Raw genomic sequence first — 22,463 nt, forward strand, 5'->3', positions numbered from 1 at the left:
CCCACAGACAGCATGATCATGAACTGGCTCAGAAACACACTTGTTCTGGCTAGCGACCTGGCTGCTGCGTCAGCAGGGGAAAGGGTCTGAGCTGTTTTGGCCTTCTCATGGCACTGGCAATCCCAACTGGATGTGTGAAAATCAGAGCCTGGGAAATACGCTCCCTTCTCAGCTCTTCTTTCAAACCAAATGGAAACCAAAGCTAATGGGTTATGAAAAACACTGAGGAGGGGATTTGGTGCAATGTGGTCACACCAGCATCATCTGCATGGGAAGCAGGACAAAATACAGCTGTGGAAAGACCTCAGGTGATCTCTAGATCCCTTTTACAGCAAAATCCTATTTCTTTATAATTCCTGAGCAATTTGTTAATCCCTAGCAATGAAAACTGTATTGCTTCTGTAGGCAACACACTCTAGTGCTGCCTTCTCTTTAGTATGAGGATTTTTTTAAATGCCACATTGTTTATAGCTGATCTATGGAGGATGTGAAGAACAGATTATCCTCTCCCTTTTAAAGCTGACTCTTCCTTTTACTTTAACATTTCAAACTGGTATTGTGCTGGGTTTCTGTGGCAAGGTTTTGGTGGCGAGGTGGCCACAGGAGTCACTTTTGAAAGAGGAGGCTCAGAGCTACCCTCGTTGGATATGGCCTGTGTTAGGGAGCCACTGGTTGGGCAGTTGGCTTCCAGTCAAGGTCAGCCCACCCCAGCAGAAATGATGCCATCAGGCAGAAGAGTGGAGACCCCACGGGCATAACTCCTCAGAAGCACCCCCTCTCCCAAAGGGGTAATCTGTAAAGAGTTTGTGAAGACTTCATAGAATCTATTGACAGGCCTCCAAGATCATTCAGCTCAACTCGCTTCCACATTCCAAAGAGCTTAATTTCACTCAGGCACACCTGATGTTGCAGTTCCTACAGACGAACTGAGTGTATTGAAATTATATTGCATGGTGTGTTTGTCAGTGTTGCTCCCTTTCTTTTCTTTTAATTCTAGTTGTAAAATCAGCATTCCTGGTGCTGTGGCCTTGTCCTGTGGTCACAATTGCTCTTTGTCCCAGAAACCAACTTTGGCTGAGAACCACAAAAGACTGTATTTATGAGAGGCCGGCTTACAGTTTTTTGGAAATATTGGCAGTGCCCTGCAATACCTAGCCCCTCTCTGATGAAAGGATTGCACAGTAAATATCTTGTTGAGTAGGAAATGTTTCTTATTCCTTTCTTGAAAAATGAGCCACATACTGAACTTATGAGGGGAAGCTAGTTTGGATGGTGACCGTTTTACGTGATTTTCAAAACATACAGAAGATCAGAATTACCAGAAAGCAATTTAATTACAGAACACTTAATAAGGAGACTGAAACAAAATAATAGAAAAATCACCATGTTAAACTCTTAAACTGTTTGTTTTGTTATCATCCATTCTGTTCATTAGGACTTTTATTCTCAAAGTTTCGTTAGGGTCCCAACTAGTTCAATGTGCCTTTATTTTTTTTATGCACTGTGCTCTCATCTGTGTGGGTCATGTTGTAGATTTGGACCTAAATGGAATATCAATAGCTTGTGCAGGAATCCCTTGTCAAGTCCTTTCCAAAGTTTTTGTAGAAAATCAATTTCCTGTGAGGAGAGTGTCAAGATTTTTATGGTTAACGTTTCCATGGAGGAAACGCCTCCAACTTTTTTAGCAAGCTGGAAAAAAATCCTGTATTGTTATGCAATACAAATTAAGTTTGTGCTCTTGAAATGTAATAAGTATAATTACGTACTTGGTTAAAATTTCTTATGTGAAAGTGTGAATGCAGAAGTATTTGTATTCTTTCAGCTTGAATTAAATCCTGTTGACGTTGAAGCGTGAGCCAAAGATTTTCAGTGTTGGGAAAATTACTGTGAAGAAAGAAATTCTGAGGGCTTTAAAAACAATGAGAGGCAATGGTATGGTGCCCAAATGATGTGACATTAAAAAGAAAGGTGAAAAATACAAATATATTGCAATGTAAGTTGTGGGTATTGTGTGACTGAAAAGGACAGGCATGGCTATTTCAAGAATCATGGATATTTTTCTGAATTTCTTTTTCAATTGTTCAAAATGTTTCGTATTTTTTGATAGCATTTAGTTTCCTTTTACTGCTTAATGAAGCGTTTGGAATTGTCATAATTTTTCCACAGTCACTTGCCCTGAAAAATAGAAGTAATGAAGTGAATGGATGTATTTCTCACTGTTTATTTGGGAGACAAAAGTAGCACGGTTTGTCTTCATTTGAAAGAATTAAAATTATCCTGGTTTTGTGTATACCTCAAGATCTGAATACACAGGCATATGGTTCTTCAAAGTTGTGCTTTATCTGTTAGTAGTAATAAATGCTGTTTGTGTTAATAAGGGACACGCAGTGCAGAGATTCAGAATTGTTTGTGATGTTAATCGTAACTGTAGTTCTGAAATTGTAGAAGATTGTCACCTTTTTTTCAATATACACGAAGAACTTACACTAGCCATAAACTTTTCAGGAAATGAGGAAATTATTCTATTATGTATTACTCAGTGGTATTTTTAATTTTCTTGTCTCTAGGTGAAGAGACGTTGTTTTAATTCAGGACTAACAAATTTAAAAAGCCATTTCACTTCAACATTACGTTTTCTCTAAAACCTGAGAGTCTTTCAGATTTCAAAAAAAAACAAACAAACAAGGTTTTTAAGTGTACACACAGTGTTTTGTTTTCAGAAGTCTTTGCGACTAAAAGCTCACAGCTGTTTTCTACTTGAAATGATTGTTCTTTCTACAGGCTGACAATAGTTTATTTGTGTGTTATAGGACAATTTTGGTTGAAAATGAGTGTGACTAAAAGCTGGGGGAGGAAGCTGCTCCCTTCTGCAGTAATCAGCAGCGAACCCACATCTGTGCTGAGAAGTGTGGCACAGATTGATGGACTTCTTTGGTTTTACTGGGGTGGGTCATGCAGGAGGACAGATGCAAACTGGCATTCCTTCCCTACCCCGTACCAGTCCCTACCAGTGGTAAGGAAAAAATAATAATAAATCAACATCTTACCTCCTCTCTCTGTCCTCTCCTTCCTACCCTCAGCATGCACAAGAAAACAGTGATGAAATGCATTTTAGATTCATTTTAAGTACTCACACATGTGGAGAAAATACTCCCACTTCTTGACTGAAGACCTAGTTTCAGCAGCAAAATAAAACTAAGCCACAGTTGAAAGATTTCTAGTGAAGGAGTGAAGCAATAACATTGGTGGGTTTTTTTCTTCTTCTATTATTTTTCTGTTTTAAGACCTTTCTATACTTAAACTTACTTTCTGTAAGCTGTTAATAATCAGATTCTCACTGCAAAGTCAAGCTTGGGACGCACCAAGCTTGATTTGCTATAATAACACTTTCGCCAAGCAGTGTATGTCAGGTAGAGCAATACTTGCTAGGTAGGACCAGAGTGGAAAGGAGTGTCAGAAATAGGGCTTTCCGTGTAATCTTGCTTAACAAAGTAGCTGTTGTTAAGTCTGCTAAGCCAACAGATTCCTGTGCAAAAGCGTTGCAGGAATTAAAAGCTTAATCAGCCTGTGTGCTCTCAGAAGTTTAAATGATTTAGGCATAGAAAACAGGGGAAAGAGTATATATTTGTTAGGTACGAATGCTTTTGCTTATGCTCAGCCTGGCTCCAATCTAAGAAAACAGTTAAGAAACAGGGTTTTCCAGCCCATGAGCATTCCTGTTGAACTCACATGGGGCTATTTCATGTGAATCTCGGAGAGAGAAATCTTTTTAATTGTATGGCTCTTGAGTAAGAAAAGAATTTCTATTCCAACCATACAAAGAGTGTGTGCTTACTACAATACATATTTATTAATAGTCTTCCGTGGCTTTGCCTTTTTAAAGCTGCTGTGCTTTGACCCCTTTCGTGAATGTGTTTTGGGGGTTTAATTGCATGATAAACCTCTTGCTCCACAGGATTCCTTTCCATTTAGTGCAGAAATTGTACAAAGTAGAAGGCGGAGGTTTACAAGAAGGAAAGGAGACTGCTGCTTTTAAGATGTGGATTGGCACGTAACGCAGTTTTTGGTATCCAGATTTCATATGCTTGAAGCAATAATTCACCTCAAGGTTTCTGCCTGGATGTAAAATTTACCGATATTAAGTAACAGAAAAGAAAATAAAGCGATTGAAAGGGAAAAGTGATTGCTAAATGATATATTCACTGTCCTGGTGCGTATGCTTAATTTTCCATGCTGAAAGAAAGTAATGCTAAAAATGAACAGATAGTTGGAAAAGCTGCCTGTGATAAGCTTTCACAAATCCTTTTCTTTTTTTTTTTTTTTTAATATGTGGTAATGTGTACAGATGTCTTTTTGTTCTTCTAGCTCCAGAAAGTCCTGTGAAAGAGTCATAAAAACCTGACAGCTTTTTTAATACCTTGACTGCTGTGATGCTTTGTTCTAATGGTGGGGCTATATTAATATAAGCAGGTTGCTGCATAAAGGACAAAGAAATGACATGCTCTGAACAGTTTAGCATTTCACATGCATTTGTCTGGCTGGCATGGGGGGCTGGGGATCGTTCTACTGAGATCATTAGTACCTGAGGAGATCTAAAATCCTCCTTAGAATACCAGCCACAGATCACTCACCACATCATCAGCTCTTCAGAGCTGAATAGATCATCGGTCTTTTCTCTGCCGAATGTGTTAAATCCTTCCTTATTAACTTGCTACATTGAGCCACCAATGTTTGCTGAAAGCTATGTGGAGAACGTTGAAATGAAATAGAATTTGTACACCAATTGAAGATTTTGGGCACTGGGCTTCTCCCCTCACCTGCCCAAGCAAACACAGCTTCTACTGCAGTGCAGCAATGCCTAGTGTAGGGATGTGCTGCCATGAGCAGACTTGTGCCGTTTGATTAGAGTCTGAGAAGTTCAAAGAGATATTTGAAGATCTGTCTTGCAAGCACAAATTGTGCTGTTGCCATCTTTAACTGAATGTGGGAGAGAGGGGGTTGGCAGGAATAGCTGTGATGGTGACGCTTCAGCAGTGGAGGATAAATAGACATAACTTTAAGTAGTCTGTAACTTTCTTCCTATACTTTTAATCTACAGAATTTCACTTACTGAGTGGATTAAAAGAAAAAGAAAAAAGATAATTTTTGCTGTACAGCTTCCTGAGTCTTTAAACTCACGTTACTAAAATTCTGCATAATGATCTCTTCATGTACTTCCATGGAAGACTTTGCAAGAGAGCTGTAGTTCTCAAGTGGTATGTTGTTTTTGTGGATTGTGATGCTTGGATCCCATGATTGTGCTAGGCCATTAAAGGTTAAGGAGGAAAGCCTGATGGAAATAGGCACGTGTGCATTGCTGAATGTTTAAGTGCTCATTTGTATTGCACTGGCCACAAAATGTTAATGACACAAATTATATGTTAGACATCAGTGTATGAGAAGGGCTTTATTCTTATTTTTCATTACTGGCGCCAAGACATGCACAAAACAAATAGATTCAAAGGAATTAACTTGAGTTCTGTCCTACAGAAAAATCTTGCTGTGAAGTGAATTGTACATGTGAGATGACATCCTGCTTTGGTCCGTGTGCCAGGCTTTCTTCACTGACATCCAGAAACCTGTGGTTAATCACATTACTGCTCTGGTTTTTCAGTTGGCAAACTTACCAGTCTACATATCAGACTACATATTAGTTACCCATGGGACCAGGGTAGTAATATTTCCATGAGCCAGAGTTCACAGCTGCAGAACCCAGCAAGAAGGCTGTACTGGGGGGCTGGGAGGGCACCCATGGATCTTCTGAAGCTAATGGGAACAGTGCTGCTTATCTGTGGGTGCAGAAAATTCACATTTCAGCTTGCTTTTGGGTGGACATTTCTACTTATTATTTGAGATTGCTCCTGTTTCTTTAGGAGGTTGTTGGAGGATGCTGTCTGAGTTTTTTTAAAGCATTTGTCGCAGATATCATGAGAAAAACAAATCATAGAATGGCCTGGGTTGAAAAGACCTCAAAGATCATCTAGTTTCAACCCCCATGCTTCATGCAGGGTCACCAACCACCAGACCAGGCTGCCCAGGGCCACATCCAGCCTGGCCTTGAATGCCTCCAGGGATGGGGCATCCACAACCTCTCTAGACAACCTGTTCCAGTCATCGCCCTCTGAGTGAAAAAATCAATTAATCATTTCTTTTTTAGGAGCAACTATGAACAGCACTTGCTCTATGTCTTTGTCTAAGAACAAAAAAAAAAAGGCAAAAATAATGTAATAAATCACCACAAAGCCAAAAGAAAAAAAGCAAACAGACTGTCCTAGAGCACTGGAATTTACGCCTGACAGATATATAATCCTCTTTGTTTGAGATGTTCCTGGAGGAAGCCTTCAGGAGTGACCAGAATGCTGGAGCAATGCAGCCATGTAGTGGGTGACACTACTGCTGCTTGTGAATAAAAATTGCTTGTCCAAAATCAGGCAAAAACATGGCAGTGGCAGAGGAAGGGTTGCGTGTGCTGCCTTTCACAGAGCTGTGGGTGACTGTGACCTTTTTGTTTTCCCAACCATCTCACAGGTGTCCTGTGGGCTGCCCAATAAGGCCCGTTGTCTCAGCCCAATGCAGAGGGAATGCAGAGTGCATTGTTTTGTTATTGTCTGGGATTGAGGACTTATTTACCTGATATTCAGCTGGGAGTTGTGCCCTGTGTGCACCAGGATGCACACAGGTGGAGATGAGTGGTGGAGATGAAGGGCCACGGCCTGTCTGTGAGTAGGAGTGCACTTGCTTTCCAAAAGAAGTTAGGAAATGTTTTTTTGGATTTGGAAATGGATCTGTAGAGATAACAGTAATTGCCATGAGGTTTGCTGTCGGCTGCCCTTGGTATATTTTCAGTTGTGAAAAAAGCATCCAAATGGAACAGATCGTAAAGTTATTCTGGCACAGCATCTGAGGGTGAAATATTTCCTTGCTTTAGTTGCAGAGAAATGTGGAAATAATAAGGCAGCTGTTGTGGAGGCAGCATGCTGTGGTGCTGCCTGTGGATGGCTGTGTAGGTCTCTTCGTTGTGATAGCACGTTAAAATTAAGTCAGCTGTGTTTGCCAGGATTTGCCTGTAGTAACACTTTGTGCTCTGCTGGAGGGAAACCTTCAAGCATTGCTACCAAATGAGAAAATAAAGGAAAGTTTAATGGAGAAGGTTGATATTCTGGGTGAAGCATATTTTGGTGGTCTGTTCATAAAACGTTGTGTATGTCTGTAGAAGACATCTTTGTTTAAGCTCAAAGCTTCTCATTTTTCAGCAGATGCAAGTAGTATGTGCATTAGAGGAGCTTGGCTAGCTTCTTCACTGGTGGTGCCAAGGTGTTTTCAGAAATCATGGAATCATTAAGGTTGGAAAAGACCACTAAGATCACCTACTCCAACCATTAACCCACCACACCATGCCTGCTAACCATGCCCCTCAGTGCCACGTCCACACGGTTCTTGAACACGGGACGGTGACTCTACCATCTCCCTGGGCAGCCTGTGCCACTGCCTCGCCATTCTTTCTGAGAAGAAATTCTTCCTAACACCCAGCCTGAATCTCACCTGGTGCGACTTGAGGCCATTCCCTCTCATCCTATTGCCGTTACCGGGGAGAAGAGGCCGATCCCTACCTCGCCACAGCCTCCTTTCAGGCAGTTGTAGAGAGCGATAAGGTCTCCCTTGAGCCTCCATTGGACACAACAATCCCAGCTCCCTCAGCCACTGCCCTTATGACTTGTACTCCAGACCCCTCACAGCTTCAGTGCCCTTCTCTGAACAAGCTCCCAGGTCTCAATTGCTTTCTTGTTTTGAGGCGCCCAAAACTGAACACAGCACTCGAGGTGCAGCGTCACGAGGGCTCAGTACTAATTGTACTGAAATGTTTTATGGTGATATTTCATCGTGACAGCAGAGTAGGTTGTATTGCTGAGCTTTGCAGGCTAGGTTATTTAATGAAAAGTCAATTGCAAAAAATAATTGGTTTTAGGTTCTTTGGCAAATAAGGTAAATCCTGTATTAAAACACTGTTGGTGAAATGGTAAGGAAAAGGAGTGGATTTTTCACTAATACAAATTTGTATTGTAAGATTAGTACTCATGCATCTGCCTGAGTTTTGACACTAGCAAACAAAATGACTTCAAATCAGTGGGAATTTTTTTTTTCTGAAAGCACAATCATTGACTTCTAAGTCTATGGAAAGGTAGAATAAAAGTTGGCTGCATGAATACAGCACTGCAAGATTCAATCATAATTTTTTTTTTTTTTTTTTTTTTTTGCAAGCTTGAGGAGTCTTGCCTTATAAATGGCTCTATGTGCCGTTACCAAATTTCATTATTTTAATTGTTAAAAATTTTTATTACTTTTTTAAAACTCAGGGTTTTTTAGGTGCTTTAATCCATATCTGAACTGCAGTGATGGAGTGACCACTCTTCCTGTTTAAAAAAAAAGGAGACCTGGACAGCTTGCAGAAATTTATCTTATTAAAGGTTTGATGGTTGAAAATGAGCTTTAAGTTAAATTCACTTTCAGTTATGTATATATAGGCAGTGCTTTGAGTAGACTTTTTTTTAGAAGATGTATTGAGATACATTGGTGTTTATAATAAATGTCATTTTACATAATGAATTCAAGCTTACAAATTATTGCTGTATTTTAAATCAGTGAAAATGTACTCTCCAGATGACAATATGCTGATGAAAATTATGTTTCTGCAAAATATCCTTTGCAGAATTAACAACTTGGTTGGTGTAGTTGTCTAAAATAATAAGAACGCAAGGATATCTTGTTACCTGTCCCCAAAAAACAGCCTTGTTGGATATAGGTGCTGTTGCTTAGCTTTCATGTGGTTGTACTGTATTTTAATATGAAAAAGGCACTGATGCAGCTCATTTGCAAAATGTGACATTTCTACTTCAGCTGAAACACAGCTTCCCCTTCACTCTCATTGCTAGCAAAAGTTGTGTACTGTTTTTGCTTCAGCCTCCAGAAAATGGAAGAAGTTTTAGGGAGTGATTTGTATTTCAGCTGGCCCAGCGCCAGTCCTGACCAAATTCCCATTTGGGGAGTTCCTTCTCATCAATGTCAAGTTGTGGTGCATTCCATTACTCTCCGGCAGGAGAGCTCTCTGCTGAGCAAATAAGAGTCGATGGGCCTAGGTTCTCCTCTCTTGTGCCCTGAGCCTTCTTGGTGTTATTTCCATAGATAAGCTCTTGGAAGAGAAGGGGTGAGTGGGAAAATGAGCAGAAGTCCTTGGAATGACTAGTGTCTTTACACACTGCATAGAATATGAACGTGCTTCCTTAGCATTAAACGCCTGCAGGGTGGAATCTATGAATCCCACATCTCGTGTCCAAGAGAATGAAAAGCTCTTGGCAGTGTCTAGCATCACCAGAAGTTCGGATGAGCTCTATGGAAGCTCCCTGAAGTTAGTTTGTTTGGATGGATGGTGTGACAGCTCTTGTACTGTACACAAAGTGACAGTACTTGTCACTTTGATTGGGATGCTACCTTTACTCCCTTGCTTCTACAATAAGACTTGAAAAGTGGATAAAATGTCTGTCATCAAATTCTGCATACTCTGCAGATTTCCGTGGGATTTCAAGACTTAATAGTGATGTTGGCAAGGCTATGTGTACTGCATTTTATAGAGTGTCCTGATGACTATGTACATTTCTATGGCCAAATGCTGAGGAACTGATTGCCAAAAAAGAATGCGAAGGAGCTTAGTGAATAAATGGAATCATACTTCTACAATTGTTGGCAATTGTTGTGCTTATGACAAGTTCTTAAATTCAGAGTAACCTGTTTTCAGGTGTTTTATTTTTGTGTTGCAAGTGTAATAAGCTTATTGAAGTTTCATGTGTCCTATACAAATCTATTGGTACAAGGTGTGTTTACTGACCTGGATAGATGTTTATAGGATTTGATACAAACTAGTGAATATGAAGCACAGCTAAAACAATTAGATGGATTAATGCAGTTTCTCAGGTACAGCATACAATTGCCAAATAGAAGAAAAAAATGCATGGAGGTTTTGGAAAGAATTTGCTTCATCTCTTTTGCCCCTGCAGGCTTTCCACACACAACGAAAGGCATGTGTTTAGTTACAATGACAGCAGGTTTTTCTTTTAAAGAGACGGTAGAATGGATTATGAGCAAATGAGCATAACAGTGTCTTGATCTTATTCTGTAGGCACAGCTATTGTGACAGTTATTTTCATTATGTGGCATGGAAGCTTTCAGGTATTTCTCAGCAATGTTTGTTATTAAACCTCCTGGTAAAAAGATGGAAGTGTTCACTTTTTCCACATCACACCCTGATAAAGCAGAAAAGATTTATTAGTGTTTGTATGTTAAAGACAAAAGATTGAGTGTAGGAGACTGGATTTCTTTGAGGTGCAGTTCCATGCTTTTAAGTGTTAGGCTGCATCTGCAGCCTTTATTCCCTGGCAGTTTTTCTAGCCCACACTCCTTAATAATTGAAATCTTTTGATGAATTGTGCTGACTCACCTGTCCTGGTAGCTGCCCAGTGTTCAGACCAGTATTTTTTTTGTAGCTTGTCGTATGCTGGTGTTGCCACTTGTCCTTTCTGACAAGAAGTGATTTGCATACTCTTAATTTGTCTGGGCATCTGCAGCTGATGTACAATATGAAACAGAGGGCTACACAGACCTTTGCATTAATCAAGTTTTTATGAGACTTGCAGAGTTGTTTGAAAGTATTTTGTGTGTGCCTAAATGTGCTTTGTATCATAAACTTTGCAGTTCTTGGTGCTGGTGTAAAACATTCTGCCTGGAGCTGCTTAGCAAAGCTTCACTGTTGCCAAGGAAAGAGCTTGCCCCAGGAGTGCCCAGGCGAGCACCTGCACCTGCAAACCAAGTGGTTCTGGGTTGTGTGAGCACAAGGGAGCCTGGTGAGCAATGGCAGGGCTGTCAGCACATTTTGTGTAACGTGTAATGTGGTTTCTTTCTGCTCTTTTTACCACTGTGTTAACTGATTTCTAAGCTGTGGCAGCTGATCAGTAACTTACCTTATCACTTTAGCTTGAAGAACACAGTAAGTTTAAACTGGAGTCACACAGAGTTTAAAGTGAGGACAAGACGTTTTGTGGTTAAGTCTTTAAAAAATGCCCTATGTGTGTGTTGTCTGTGTGCATGAAGTAAGCAATTTCTAATTCCTTTCTTTTTAGGTGTCAGAACCCAGTTGCCAAAATGTTAGTGAGCGTTCCAGGCGATGTTTAAAGAAGTTTGAAACAGATAAAGCATCCTTTTTTAAAAGACTGGGCAGCAGCAGGTAATGGGCTGAGGCAGAGAAGCAGCACTAACAACCCGCCCCATGGCAGAGTGCCTTCCTCTGCGTGCAAAACTGCCCCAGCACTTCCCAGGCACTGATCCTTTGGTATCTGGACACGCTGTTCTGTGCTTCACTTCACTTTAATGAAGAGAGAGGAGCCCTGGGCTCCAGGCAGTGCTACAATGACCCATTCAGAATGAAATACCTGATTAAGAATGTAGCAAAACTTGTCTGTGACAAGCAGATCTCAGAATCTGTAAACAGAATTTTATTTATTTTATTTTATTTTTTTTTTTTTAAGGAGCAAAGTGGGTCAGACGCATGGAACAGTTTTGTGATAAACTGTTGATAAGCTACTGCTGCAAATATGTGGCTGTGGAGCAGTGATTATAGGTCTGTGGGTCTGGAGAGCTGGGTGCAGAGCTGCATCAGCACAGCTGGTCTTGGGTCTGGGCAGAAGCTCTTCACCCTGTTCCTTGTACTGTGGAGGAAACAGAGGAAAGGGAAAGATCTTGTAATCACTTTGTATCATGGGTAAGAACAAGCATTAAAAACTGTTTTTTGGAGCTGGACTGAGGTAGAAGGTGCAGTGAGAAAATTCCCTTTAATGCGGGAGCAAGCTGTTGCTTGTTTTCTTTTTCTCACAGAGAATTTGCCATTCAGCTTACATACTTTCAGAGTGTAAGACAGAGTGCACAGAGGCTTCCTCTTTCCTGGGCTAGGTTTGCCTGCAAGTGACAGGCAGTGACCGTGACAGATCATGACAAGAGAGCAGAACAGACCCAAACTGAGTGCCAGAGGACAGCACAGCAAAGTTACTGGCTAAGTGAAAAAACAAAAATCTTAGAATTATAGGTTGGCTTGGTTTGGAAAGGACCTCAAAGATCATCTAGATCCAACCTCCTGCTGCAGTCAGGGTTGCCAGCCATTAAGTTAGGCACCAGCTCGGGCTGCCCAGGGCCCTATCCAACCTGGCCTTGAAAGCCTCCAGGGGTGGGATATGCATAACTTCTTTGGGTAGCCTGTTCCAGTGCCTCACTGCCTTCTCAGTGAAAAATTTCCCAGCTTTACCATTGCTTGCAGCTGAAAACCTTTCCCTTGAGGCTGGAAGATGGCCATCTCAGCCAGCCCATCTGTTCTAGGGTTACCAAATGGCTCCTTCTGAGTGTACCTTGCAATCAATGTACAGTAAGTAAACTTCATTCTTAGGTTTTGGCTCCCAAAGTTTAGCTCTTGCAATCTAAATTGGACCTGCCCAGGGTATTTGAGAGGTCAGTGCTCTTGGAGACTGCAGTGGAAACTTGTTTGTAGAGAAACAGGGAGAGCTGGAACAATGTCAGATTGTTCTGGGAAAAGCAGCTTCATTGGGATATCTTCAAGGAGCAATTGCAAAAATAATACTTGCTGCCTGCTAATGGAGCAGAGCGGTGAGTGGATAAGAAATAGAAAAACCTGCTTTTTGTTCCAGCATCTCAAGATGTAAGACTTTCCTGGTAGGAGTATGCACGGAGAACGGTAATTTAAAGCAGCCACTCTACAGAACAGCTCATAGATATGTCTTAAATGTTAACGTTGATAAGCCAGAGATCTCTTTTAAAATAAATAAATAAATAAAAATGGGGAGGGGGAACATTTTTTGTTAAAATAATTGTAGAAAATCTTCTGGCCCGTCAGAATACTATACGGGCAGTCTTCCTCTCTATTTTTTTGTGGCTATTTGGTTGGGAGGGCAGGGTGGTTCTTGCACAGAATGTGTTCTAAGGCTTTCTGCTGAAATGCCATTGAAGGTACAGGCATTGTTCCAGGGCTGACATAGAGCAAGCATGAGGTTAGGCACCGCAGGTCTCCATCCTTCTCTGAAAGATGTTGCTTTTGCATGTTGTGTGAAATGAACTTTCTTTCTCAAGTGGCAGCCGACCCATGTATTTCTTCCACGTATGCAGTTATACCTTGCAGAAATTTAAACTCAGTTTTAGTCCACTCAGCACGGTGCCTCAAGAGCTGTTCAGTAGACCAGTCTTTGAGTAACTCTGTTTATTATCCCGAGGTTAGATTTGGCAAGAGGCAGCAGTAACCTGCCACCATGAAAAATTGTTTCCAACGTGTGCTGCATTAAACTTTTCTTCCATATTCAGCTATCACTAGAGGATTGCATTTTTTTTGCTGAAGAATTTAAAAAAAAAAAAAAAAAAAAAAAAAAGAAATTGACTGTCAATAGTGTTGTGTTAAAATCCCCTGCGGTATCAAGGTCTGCAGTTTATTTTATTTTACATTTGTGTGAGTAGAAAAAAAATCAGTTCTCTCCTTGTATCTCACTGAAAACAAAGTAACCTAAGCTGACAACAGGAAGGGATGAAAAGAGTTTGTTTTTAATATCAGTTGAAGGAAAGCAGTATAGATGTTTCCCTTTTGCAGGGGACCTTTTAATATGTCTTAGTTCCAAAGTAGTGCTCCCTGTTTATTTTCTTAGAGTCTAGTTTTCATCCTGAAAAGATGCAATTTCGCATTCAGGTACAATGCCTTTAATTCGGATGGATCTTGGAGACTACTAATAGCTTTTTGCACAACCTAGCTTAGCTGCAGCAATGCATATCACTAAATGCAATCTGCCCGTCAAGAGGCTGTGTGCACTGACCCTGCAAAAGGTAAAATCAGGAAATTAAAAAGAAAAAAAAAAAAAGCAGTATTGAGTTTAAACTGCTATGGGAATTTGAAGCGGGCAGCATGTTCTGAGGAACTGGTTTTGGATGAAAGTTGACCTGCCAGCTACCCGTGCTGCTGGAGGAGAAGAGGTGCTCCACCAGCAGCTCCGAGTGGGTCCTGATGTAGGTGGGGTGAGCTGCTGGCTGCAGGGGACCCACAGCCCTTTCCTTTGGCTGTCAGGGAAACTAATGAGTGTAAATGCCTGTACCTACAATTAATCTATGTAAATATCTACAGTTCTGTAATAAATTGAGCTTCTGTGGCAGCTTACATCTGTTTCTCCAGGCCATTAACATGAGACCAGGATTTAGTTGTTGTAATAATACAGAGGAGATTGTGCCTACAGAATATTTTGCTGTTGTTGCCATTGAAGGGCAAAGTCACAAAGAGGCGGTTTTGGGATGGTTGTTTTAAGAGTGCTTGAGAAGCAGCACAGTGTTTCTGAAAGACCACACATCCCTGATTAATTAAATAGTAAAAAAGGGTTTAAGCTGCTTAATCAAAATAAAATGTCTGTGTTTCCATATCAAGAGCAAGCAGATCATTTACAACATTCAGAACAGAGATGGGGAGAGTCCCTCAGGATATATATGCATGGCCACAGTCTTGGCTACTTGTACCCTGAGGTGCTGCTGGGAATGATGGCTGATGGACCACCACCTCCAGTCCTGGGACTGACCTTATCCTTGCTCTTCTCCTGCGATAAATGAGGGTGGGCACCCAGGTCTGGTGTCAGCTTACTGATGCGTGCCTGTTGCCTTCCACTGGCTGTGCCTGCTGCTTCATCCTGGGGCTGACACCAGGGATTTGTGCACCACAGCAAGGCATGTTTCCCACCCTCAGCACCACGTCCTGGCACAGGATCTAAGCACCCAGCCAGACATAAGGAAAAAAAAAAAAAAAAAGGAATGGCAGATTCCAGTGGTTAATTGGAGCTCTGCTTGTCCAGAGAATCAATCTCCCTTTTCATTGTGCAGTGAGAAAAAAGAAATCAGCTTGGTGCAGCAAGGAATGAAGCCACGCATCTCAGAAACTTACAGGAAGAGCAAAAAAACAAAGTTCAGTCAGTCAAAGCAGAAGCAGAAGCCACATCCAGAGAAGAAAAGCTTGGAGATATGTTTCATTGATTATTAATAATACTCTGAAATGTCTCAGTTTTCAGGAATTGTTTCACCTAATGTTCTGCTACAGTATGCAAGTGTATGTATATATGTATCTATGTAAATAGATATATAATTAGAGAAAAATGGCTATTCATTTGTTCTATTTGTTTCTATGCATCAGTTGAATAGTTTCTGTCATGCCAGTGTAGCTTGGGAGCATCCCACTGTTGGGTGTTACCTAGAGGAGAACCTACCTGTGGAGAAATGCCAATGAATTTGTTAGGTCAGGATGATAGTATTTGCAATCATACAAGAAGCAAATTAAAAACAATAGGGTTCAGAGACAACATTGAGGCCTGTAAGACAACATGGAAGCAGTAGAAGGGGGAATTTCTTGTACTGAGTTTGCCATTCCAGTTACAGTGGTTGTAAGGTCTAATTGTATTTCTGTGAACACCACAGCTCCTGCAGTGGGAACATCTGACTAAACAATGTGCAAAATAAGCAATCATTTCACCTGCTAAGATCGTGCATAATATGAAAGCAAATAAATCATTTTAGGATAGCTCTGCTACCCTTCACTGTAGCTGAAAATGATAATAAATAACTACTTGTCTCTGATGTACTAAGGAGAATGTGATCAGACAGCAGTCAGAACAAATACGTTTAATAGATAACTTTAAATACAGTAAGTATTTTGAACTTCAAAATATGTATTTCTTTGCTTGTGTATGCAGAGCTGTTCACGTTCCCTGAAAGAGTGAAATGCATTTTACCAACAATGTCTCTTCTCTCCTAGATCACAGAAGTTTGTGGAGCCAAACGTGTGGGCTATTTTGGTCCTGCTCAGTTTTACATTGCTTTGAAGTTAATTGCGGCAGCGCAGTCAGGGTTCCCAGTACGGATTGAGAGCATTAAGAATGGTGAGTAGCAAATGTTGCTTGCAGCACTGTGTGCTTGTTTTTCCCTGTCTTTAATCCTTGCAAGCTTCCAGTGGTGGTGAACTTTTCTTCTAATTTGTCTGTGAAACCAGTGTATTTTGACGATCTGAGGCTGGGTAGGAGGCGATGTTACTTTCTCTAAGTGGAAAAAATGGTAGAACATTGCACTGAATGACATGTGTGGCTGAGGTAGGATTGCAGCTCTGTCTCCTAAGGGGACTGCTGGGTGACAGCCAGTCAGTGCTGTAGGTACACTTCCCTGCCACCTTTGGACTCTGGTCCCAGAGGCCTCTGAGTGGAAACCAGTACTGCTTCAGATGGAGGATTGTTTGGGAGCCATGATAAAATAACACATTGTATTGGTAGGTATGGCAATGTATAGTAGATGTAATTTAGAAGAGCTTTGTTCTTCACAAAGTAGTGGTAGTAATAGTAGGTGTACCATTTTGATGGAGATACATGTTTCTTAGAAGGCAAATCAAACTCAAGTGGTGAAGAGAGAAAGCAGGTGCCTTTCAGCTGCAGAACTGTCACAGTGACTGCACAGAGGGAGCTGGATCTTCTTGCCCTGGTTGTCCTTGCTCAGCCTTGGCAGGATTCAGACTGAGGATCAGGAGGGTTTCCACTTATGTAACATTCTCTTGTGCTGTGCTCCTTTCTAAGGATGCCACTGCTGGTCTGAAAAGAAGCAAACTGAGTAAGAAACCTGAACTGAAGTGATATACTGTGTGTGTGTATGTGTTACGAGCACAGCAGCTGCATATCATCTACTAATTTGAGTGAACAAAGGTGCTTGCAGCCTGCCTACTGATATCTTGCTCTTAGAAATGCTTCCAGTGCTAATTGCATTTTCTCTTGAAATGTATTAGTGATTTTAGAGCGGGATGAGTAGCAAGCACCAAACCTACATTGATTTCTTTTTCTTCCTCCTAGCAGTTGTAGGTGTGTAAATGATTATGGAGGTGATGCATGGTTTGACCTTGAACACTGTGTTCTGTTAATTTTAGTTGTATTGATCTTCAGGTCTGACTGCACAAAAATTTATGGTTTCTAATAAGATTCCCCTAAACTAGTTATGAATTGTCTTAAAGATGCATTTGCTTAGGTGTCACTCTTCTGCTATGCAGAGCAGAGACGAAATGGTACCCCCCATCTCCCTCTCTGACCTGGTCACTGAACCCCACTGTTTGTAATTTGCTTCCTGTATGATGGGAACACTGAGAATGCTGTCACCCCAACCTAATGAATTAATCAGTCACACAGTTTCTATGGGAAACTATTCTTCTTACTAAAGACATTTCCAAGTCAGAAAAGGAGTTTGCCTCTTGCTGTAATAATGTGTGTAAGACTTCTTTCTTTCTCTACACGTTAAGAGATAATGCATAAATACGGCAGACGTAGCTTCGTGTAACATTCTATGAAGACAAAGTAATCACAAGAGTTGCACATTTATAGATGTTACAAAATACAAGTAGCTTTCTTTTACAGATAACCTTTTCACTGGTTTTACAATATGGTACTGCTTCAAGGACTTTCATTGTTCTGAAGTCCCAATTGAATGTTTCTCTCTTTTAATGAAGAATTGCCTCTGCCACGGTTCATGGCGCTGAAAAATGACAGCGAAGTACGCTATGGGACTCCAGCAGAGCTCCATGGGGCTAAGTTTCAGTCTCCACACGCAACTCTGGAAAAAAATTCCTTCAAAAGAACAGATGAAGTAGACAAACAGGTAATGGGCTGTCTTCTTCAGGCTAGTGTATCACTGTGCATGCTGCATTTGGGCCTGGTCCTGGAAGCAATGACACTTGCGTGAATGTGTGCAGCTTTGCAGCACTGTACTGAATGAGAGCTCCTTACGTGTTAATAATCACCATCAGGGCTGTGCTCTTGTTTTGATGATACCTCTCGTATCAGGTTATCCCTGAGGGAAATTTCTTTATGTGAGCATGTGTAAAACTGTCAGCCCTGTAAGAATTTTGTGTAAGTTCTTCCAGTGTTGTTCTACTGATTGTAGTGCTATTTCTTGGAGAGGTCAAGGGGTGGAGGTGCAAACAGAAATCTCTCTGCTCATGGAGGAATAAACAGGAAAATGAGGAATTTTTCATGGCAGGCATGATCCTTAGTTGCTACAGAAACATTCAGTTGGAGAAGAGGTGGTGAAATGGGGGAGCTGGTTATTAGCCACTCTTTCTGGGTGGGATAAGCCACCGTATTTCCTTCCTTTCTAATCTCCAGGGGAGGTCCAGAAAAAACTCTTTTTCTTTTGTCCTCAGTGAAACACCATCCCAGCTTCTCTTGTCCTAAACTGCCAGTTGACTCATGTTAAGCCTTCTGTAGATGCTTCTTTGGGCATGTTTGGAAGTAGATTGTCCTGAGCTGTTTTAAAGCTTTGCTATGCCATTACCATTCTTTATCCTGGAAGGTTCAATACCAAATTCATCTTTTCTTTTTAGTGAGAGTTTTCTTGGATATAGAGGGTCTGAGGAAATTGAAGTGCTTTCCTCTTCTTTGTCCATCATGCTGTATGTTTTTGGGCTACTGGGCAGAATTACTTGGTTTTGTTGTTGTCTTAGGATTCCTTTCTGTATTGATGTGTTTTTGAAGCAGGAACCCAAGTCTCCACCAATGTCTCCGATCTGTTCACCTCCTGCTTCTCCGTCTACCTACCAGAGAATACCCTTAACTTACGGATATGGTAAATCAAGAAGTGGGCTGGAGCAGCAGCATGGAGGTAGGGTAAAAGTAGGGATACGCACACTGTGTTCAGTTATTCTTCTTCCTTTTCTCAGAAGCAACCAAGTTTCCAATGGAACTGACAGCGTAGAGATTTTAAAATTTAATTATACCCCTGTTTTGGAAAATGATCCAATCATCTCATTTTATTGTGCCTAAAAGCTTTTCTTTGATTGTTCAATCCTGTCTTCTTGTTTACTTTCAGGTAGATTAGTTAGATTTATGTTTCGTAGGTCACAGATGAATGCTCATACCTAGTCCCTGGCAAGACTCCCTGTGATGTATCACAGTGGATATGTTTGTAAGTATTTTCAGAGCATGTGCCCTGGTAACGGAGGACACTGAGAAGGAGGAATTAGTGAACACTCTCCTTGCTTCAGTCTTCATTGCTAAGACTGCCTCTCGGAAATTCCAGATTCTGGAGATAAAAGAGAGGGCCCAGGGAGGGGAAAACTTCCCCTTAGTCAAGGAGAATCTGTTCAGAGACTGTCTAGGCAAACTTGACATACACAGATCCATGGGCCCTGACAGGATGTGCCCATGAGTGCTGAGGGAGCTGGCAGAAGTGATTGCCAAGCTGCTCTCTATCATCATACTACTGGGTCTTGTCTTGTTCAGCATCTTTATCAGTGACCTGGATGAATGACAGAGTGCATCCTCAGCAAGTTTGCTGATTATATGAAAGTGGGAGAGCGGCCAATGCACGAGAAGGCTGAGCTGCCATTCAGTGAGACCTGGACAGGTGGAGAGTTGGGCAGAAAGGAGCCTTATGAAGTTCAATAAAGGGAAATGCGGAGTCCTACACCTCGGGAGAAATAACTTAATGCATCTGTAGGGGTTAGGAGCTGACCTGCTGGGAAGGAACCACTTAGAGAAGGACCTTGGTGTCTTGGTGGACAACAGGGTGACCATGAGCCAGCAGAGCTCGTGATTTCAGTAGCTACTGTATTAATATTCAGATTTACAATGGACCTTCCTTTGCAGGAAATGATAATAATCTGTCTGATTTCATAACGGAAATTACAATGGGATATGAATATAAATACAGCCCAACAGCATAATGTAGACAAAACAGATAAAAACAAGGCACTACAACGTTGTCCTTCCTTTAAACTAATTGGCAAAACTTTCTGGTTTTGGTCAGAGGATAGTGGAGCAGGAGCCGGTCTTTACAAAAGCCTGAGGTGAGCCTGTTAATAGTAGGATGTCAGTGCTCTCCTAATTGCAGCATCTGGTGACCAAGGAGGTGAAGATAGTAGGCACTGGTACATAGCACTCCTTTAGCTAGGAGTCCTTCAGCAACTGTTTTTGTTTACACATGAGTGGGAAAAAACAGGGCTAATACAACATTTAGAAACTCCTTACAGAACATGTTCAACATGTAAAATGGTCTTCACATGAAAATCATGTAAGTGCTGAGTTGCAGGCATTCCATTTGTTGGTTAGGTAAACTACCATTCATTCAGAAATGGACTTTTTCCCACCCCACCTTTACTGTTTTGATCCGTTACACTAATGGATGACTTCTGAAATAAGCAGTGTTAGTAAGGTTGCCTTCTGGTAGGACATGTTTTCCACTTTGATGAATGAGACCAGTAGCAGCAGAAACCCTGAAGACCGGAGCACAAGGAAGGGGGATGCCATCAAAGCTGCCCATAGTAGTGCTCTCTGCTGTTTTCTGGGATTTTTTTCAGTCTCTGCCAACAGTATGTTTTTGGGGGAAGATGGGGTGGAGTGCCTAGGAATTTGCTTACAGTAGTAACTTCAATGAAAGTTCTCATGGAATCAATCAGTATTTGTGCAAAATACATAAAGACAACAGCATCCAATCCAGGTATATCAACTTCTGAAACTAATCATTCAGCTGCTTGAGTTGGTAAAATCCTGGAGGAGTAGAGCACTAAACGTATTTTTCAGAAAGCATTTGGGATTAAAATAAGGACATGAGTTTTCAGCTCAGCATTGGGTGCCTTACCAGAAACAAATTCTTCAGCCAAATGCATTCGCAGTGGAAGTAACTAAATAACATGTTAGGAACTGTGCTGTACCAAAGGGCTGGGCTAGATAACGTACTGATTCCTTCTGGCCTTTTAAATTAAGAACCTTCCAGTTTCCTGTGAGCGCACAAGAGGATAGACTTGAAAACAACAGCACTTGTGCATGTGTGTGAGGTAATAGCTTCACAGAAGTGATCTTAATAAATACGTTTTATATGAATGCATGATTCTGAAGTTGAGACAGTGTGACTAATAGTCAGCCTTTGCATTCATTGGTATCCAAATACTAGTGGATTTTACTTTTTTCTGGGTAATTTTGAAGTTTTTCTTGCTTGCAAACACACAGCAGTGACCCTGTGCTTAAATCTCCTCTTGAAGTGCTTCTGTATATTTCCCAACTTCCTTCCTGTGTTATTTTTCTTTTTGTTTTTTTTTTTTTCCTGAAGTTAGAACTTAATTGTACAGGAATAAAAATAGATGCCAATACAGGATAAGTCGCTTAGGAAACCGAGGGGGTTTGGAAATGTAGTTTTTAAGGTCTTCCTGAGCTCAAAACCATTAAGATTTCTTGGACTCACTTTTCATCAAGACTCTTAAATTTTGTCTCCCTAATGCTGACTGTCATTGTAGCGGTGTATTTTAAATGTCCCAGGAGCAAAAGTTTTCACCTCTGTAAGAGTTTGCAAGCGAGTTGCCTTTGCGTTTGCATGCTTGACCTATTTTTAAAACATTGTTCTTAAATGTGCCGTTATGTCACTGCTTACTATATTTACTGCAGTGGAATGCAAGTGACACTTATCTTGACAAAAGAAGGAGCGATTGTTACTTTTCTTGACTAACTTTACTCCAAATAATGAGAAGTGGTGAGTCACATATTTTGATTTTCAAAAGAAATCAGGGATAGGGGGAAGAATAGCACGTGGAAGATTATTGTATCAGAACATTAGAGTTTTACTGTTTGATAGCATTGTCAAAGCATGTTGTTTTGCAGCTCAACTATTTCTTAAAACTTGCAATGCTATCTTCTGCTATATAAAGGTGTAAGTAAAGACAATGTATAAATATATAAACAATATATAGACATATATTTACACATCATTTATAATGTTTTCTGTTATCTACTAATAATGACAATTTCTATCAGAAACATCTAAAGACAAGCATGTAGCTGGCATTTTGTTGTTGAACACTCAATCTTCTTTGATACTGTGTTGCTAAGGTCACTGATACTTGCAGGATTTAATGTTTTGCTTTTGGATTATCCTTTCATTTATGTACTCATTTTAAATGTCTGTAGCTCCCTATGAAGTCAGACACTCTACTCACCAGCAAGATGGATCATCATCAGGGAATTATGGGGCCAAACCTGCTCTCTCATGTTCAACTCTTAGCCGGGTAATGGATTATTTGTCTTTTCTTTAGCAATGTTACTGATAAAGCAATTGAGAAAATTGAAAAAGAAATCTCGCTTTAAAAACTTAAAGTGTTCTCCGTGGTATTTTTAGACAAGAGACTGAAAGATGCTTTTTTAGTGTAAGAAAAAGGAAGTAGAAATTAAAATGAATGATCCAATTAAATTTCTGAAGCTAAGTAAAATGAGAAGCACCAAATAACGTAGAAAGGAAAACTGGACTGAGAATCTTCAAAAGTTAAAAATAATTGTGAGGTTATCCTA

General features: G+C 40.7%; 1 protein-coding gene across 2 annotated transcripts in view; it reads left to right on the forward strand.

The window, feature by feature from the left end:
• Positions 1-22,463, forward strand: part of REPS2 (RALBP1 associated Eps domain containing 2) — a 96,630-nt gene that overhangs the window by 13,812 nt on the left and 60,355 nt on the right. Inside the window, exons 2-5 of one of the 2 annotated variants that reach the window (XM_042868321.1) lie at positions 15,917-16,040; positions 17,639-17,787; positions 18,663-18,789; positions 22,086-22,183. In XM_042868321.1, coding sequence (XP_042724255.1) covers positions 15,917-16,040; positions 17,639-17,787; positions 18,663-18,789; positions 22,086-22,183 — 498 coding nt within the window. The remainder of the gene's footprint in view (positions 1-15,916; positions 16,041-17,638; positions 17,788-18,662; positions 18,790-22,085; positions 22,184-22,463) is intronic. The other variant, XM_042868322.1, reaches the window with a different exon arrangement.

Source organism: Lagopus leucura, unplaced genomic scaffold, assembly GCF_019238085.1.
Source record: "Lagopus leucura isolate 7727_CA_CO unplaced genomic scaffold, USGS_WTPT01 Super-Scaffold_100001, whole genome shotgun sequence".
Lineage (NCBI taxonomy): Eukaryota > Metazoa > Chordata > Aves > Galliformes > Phasianidae > Lagopus > Lagopus leucura.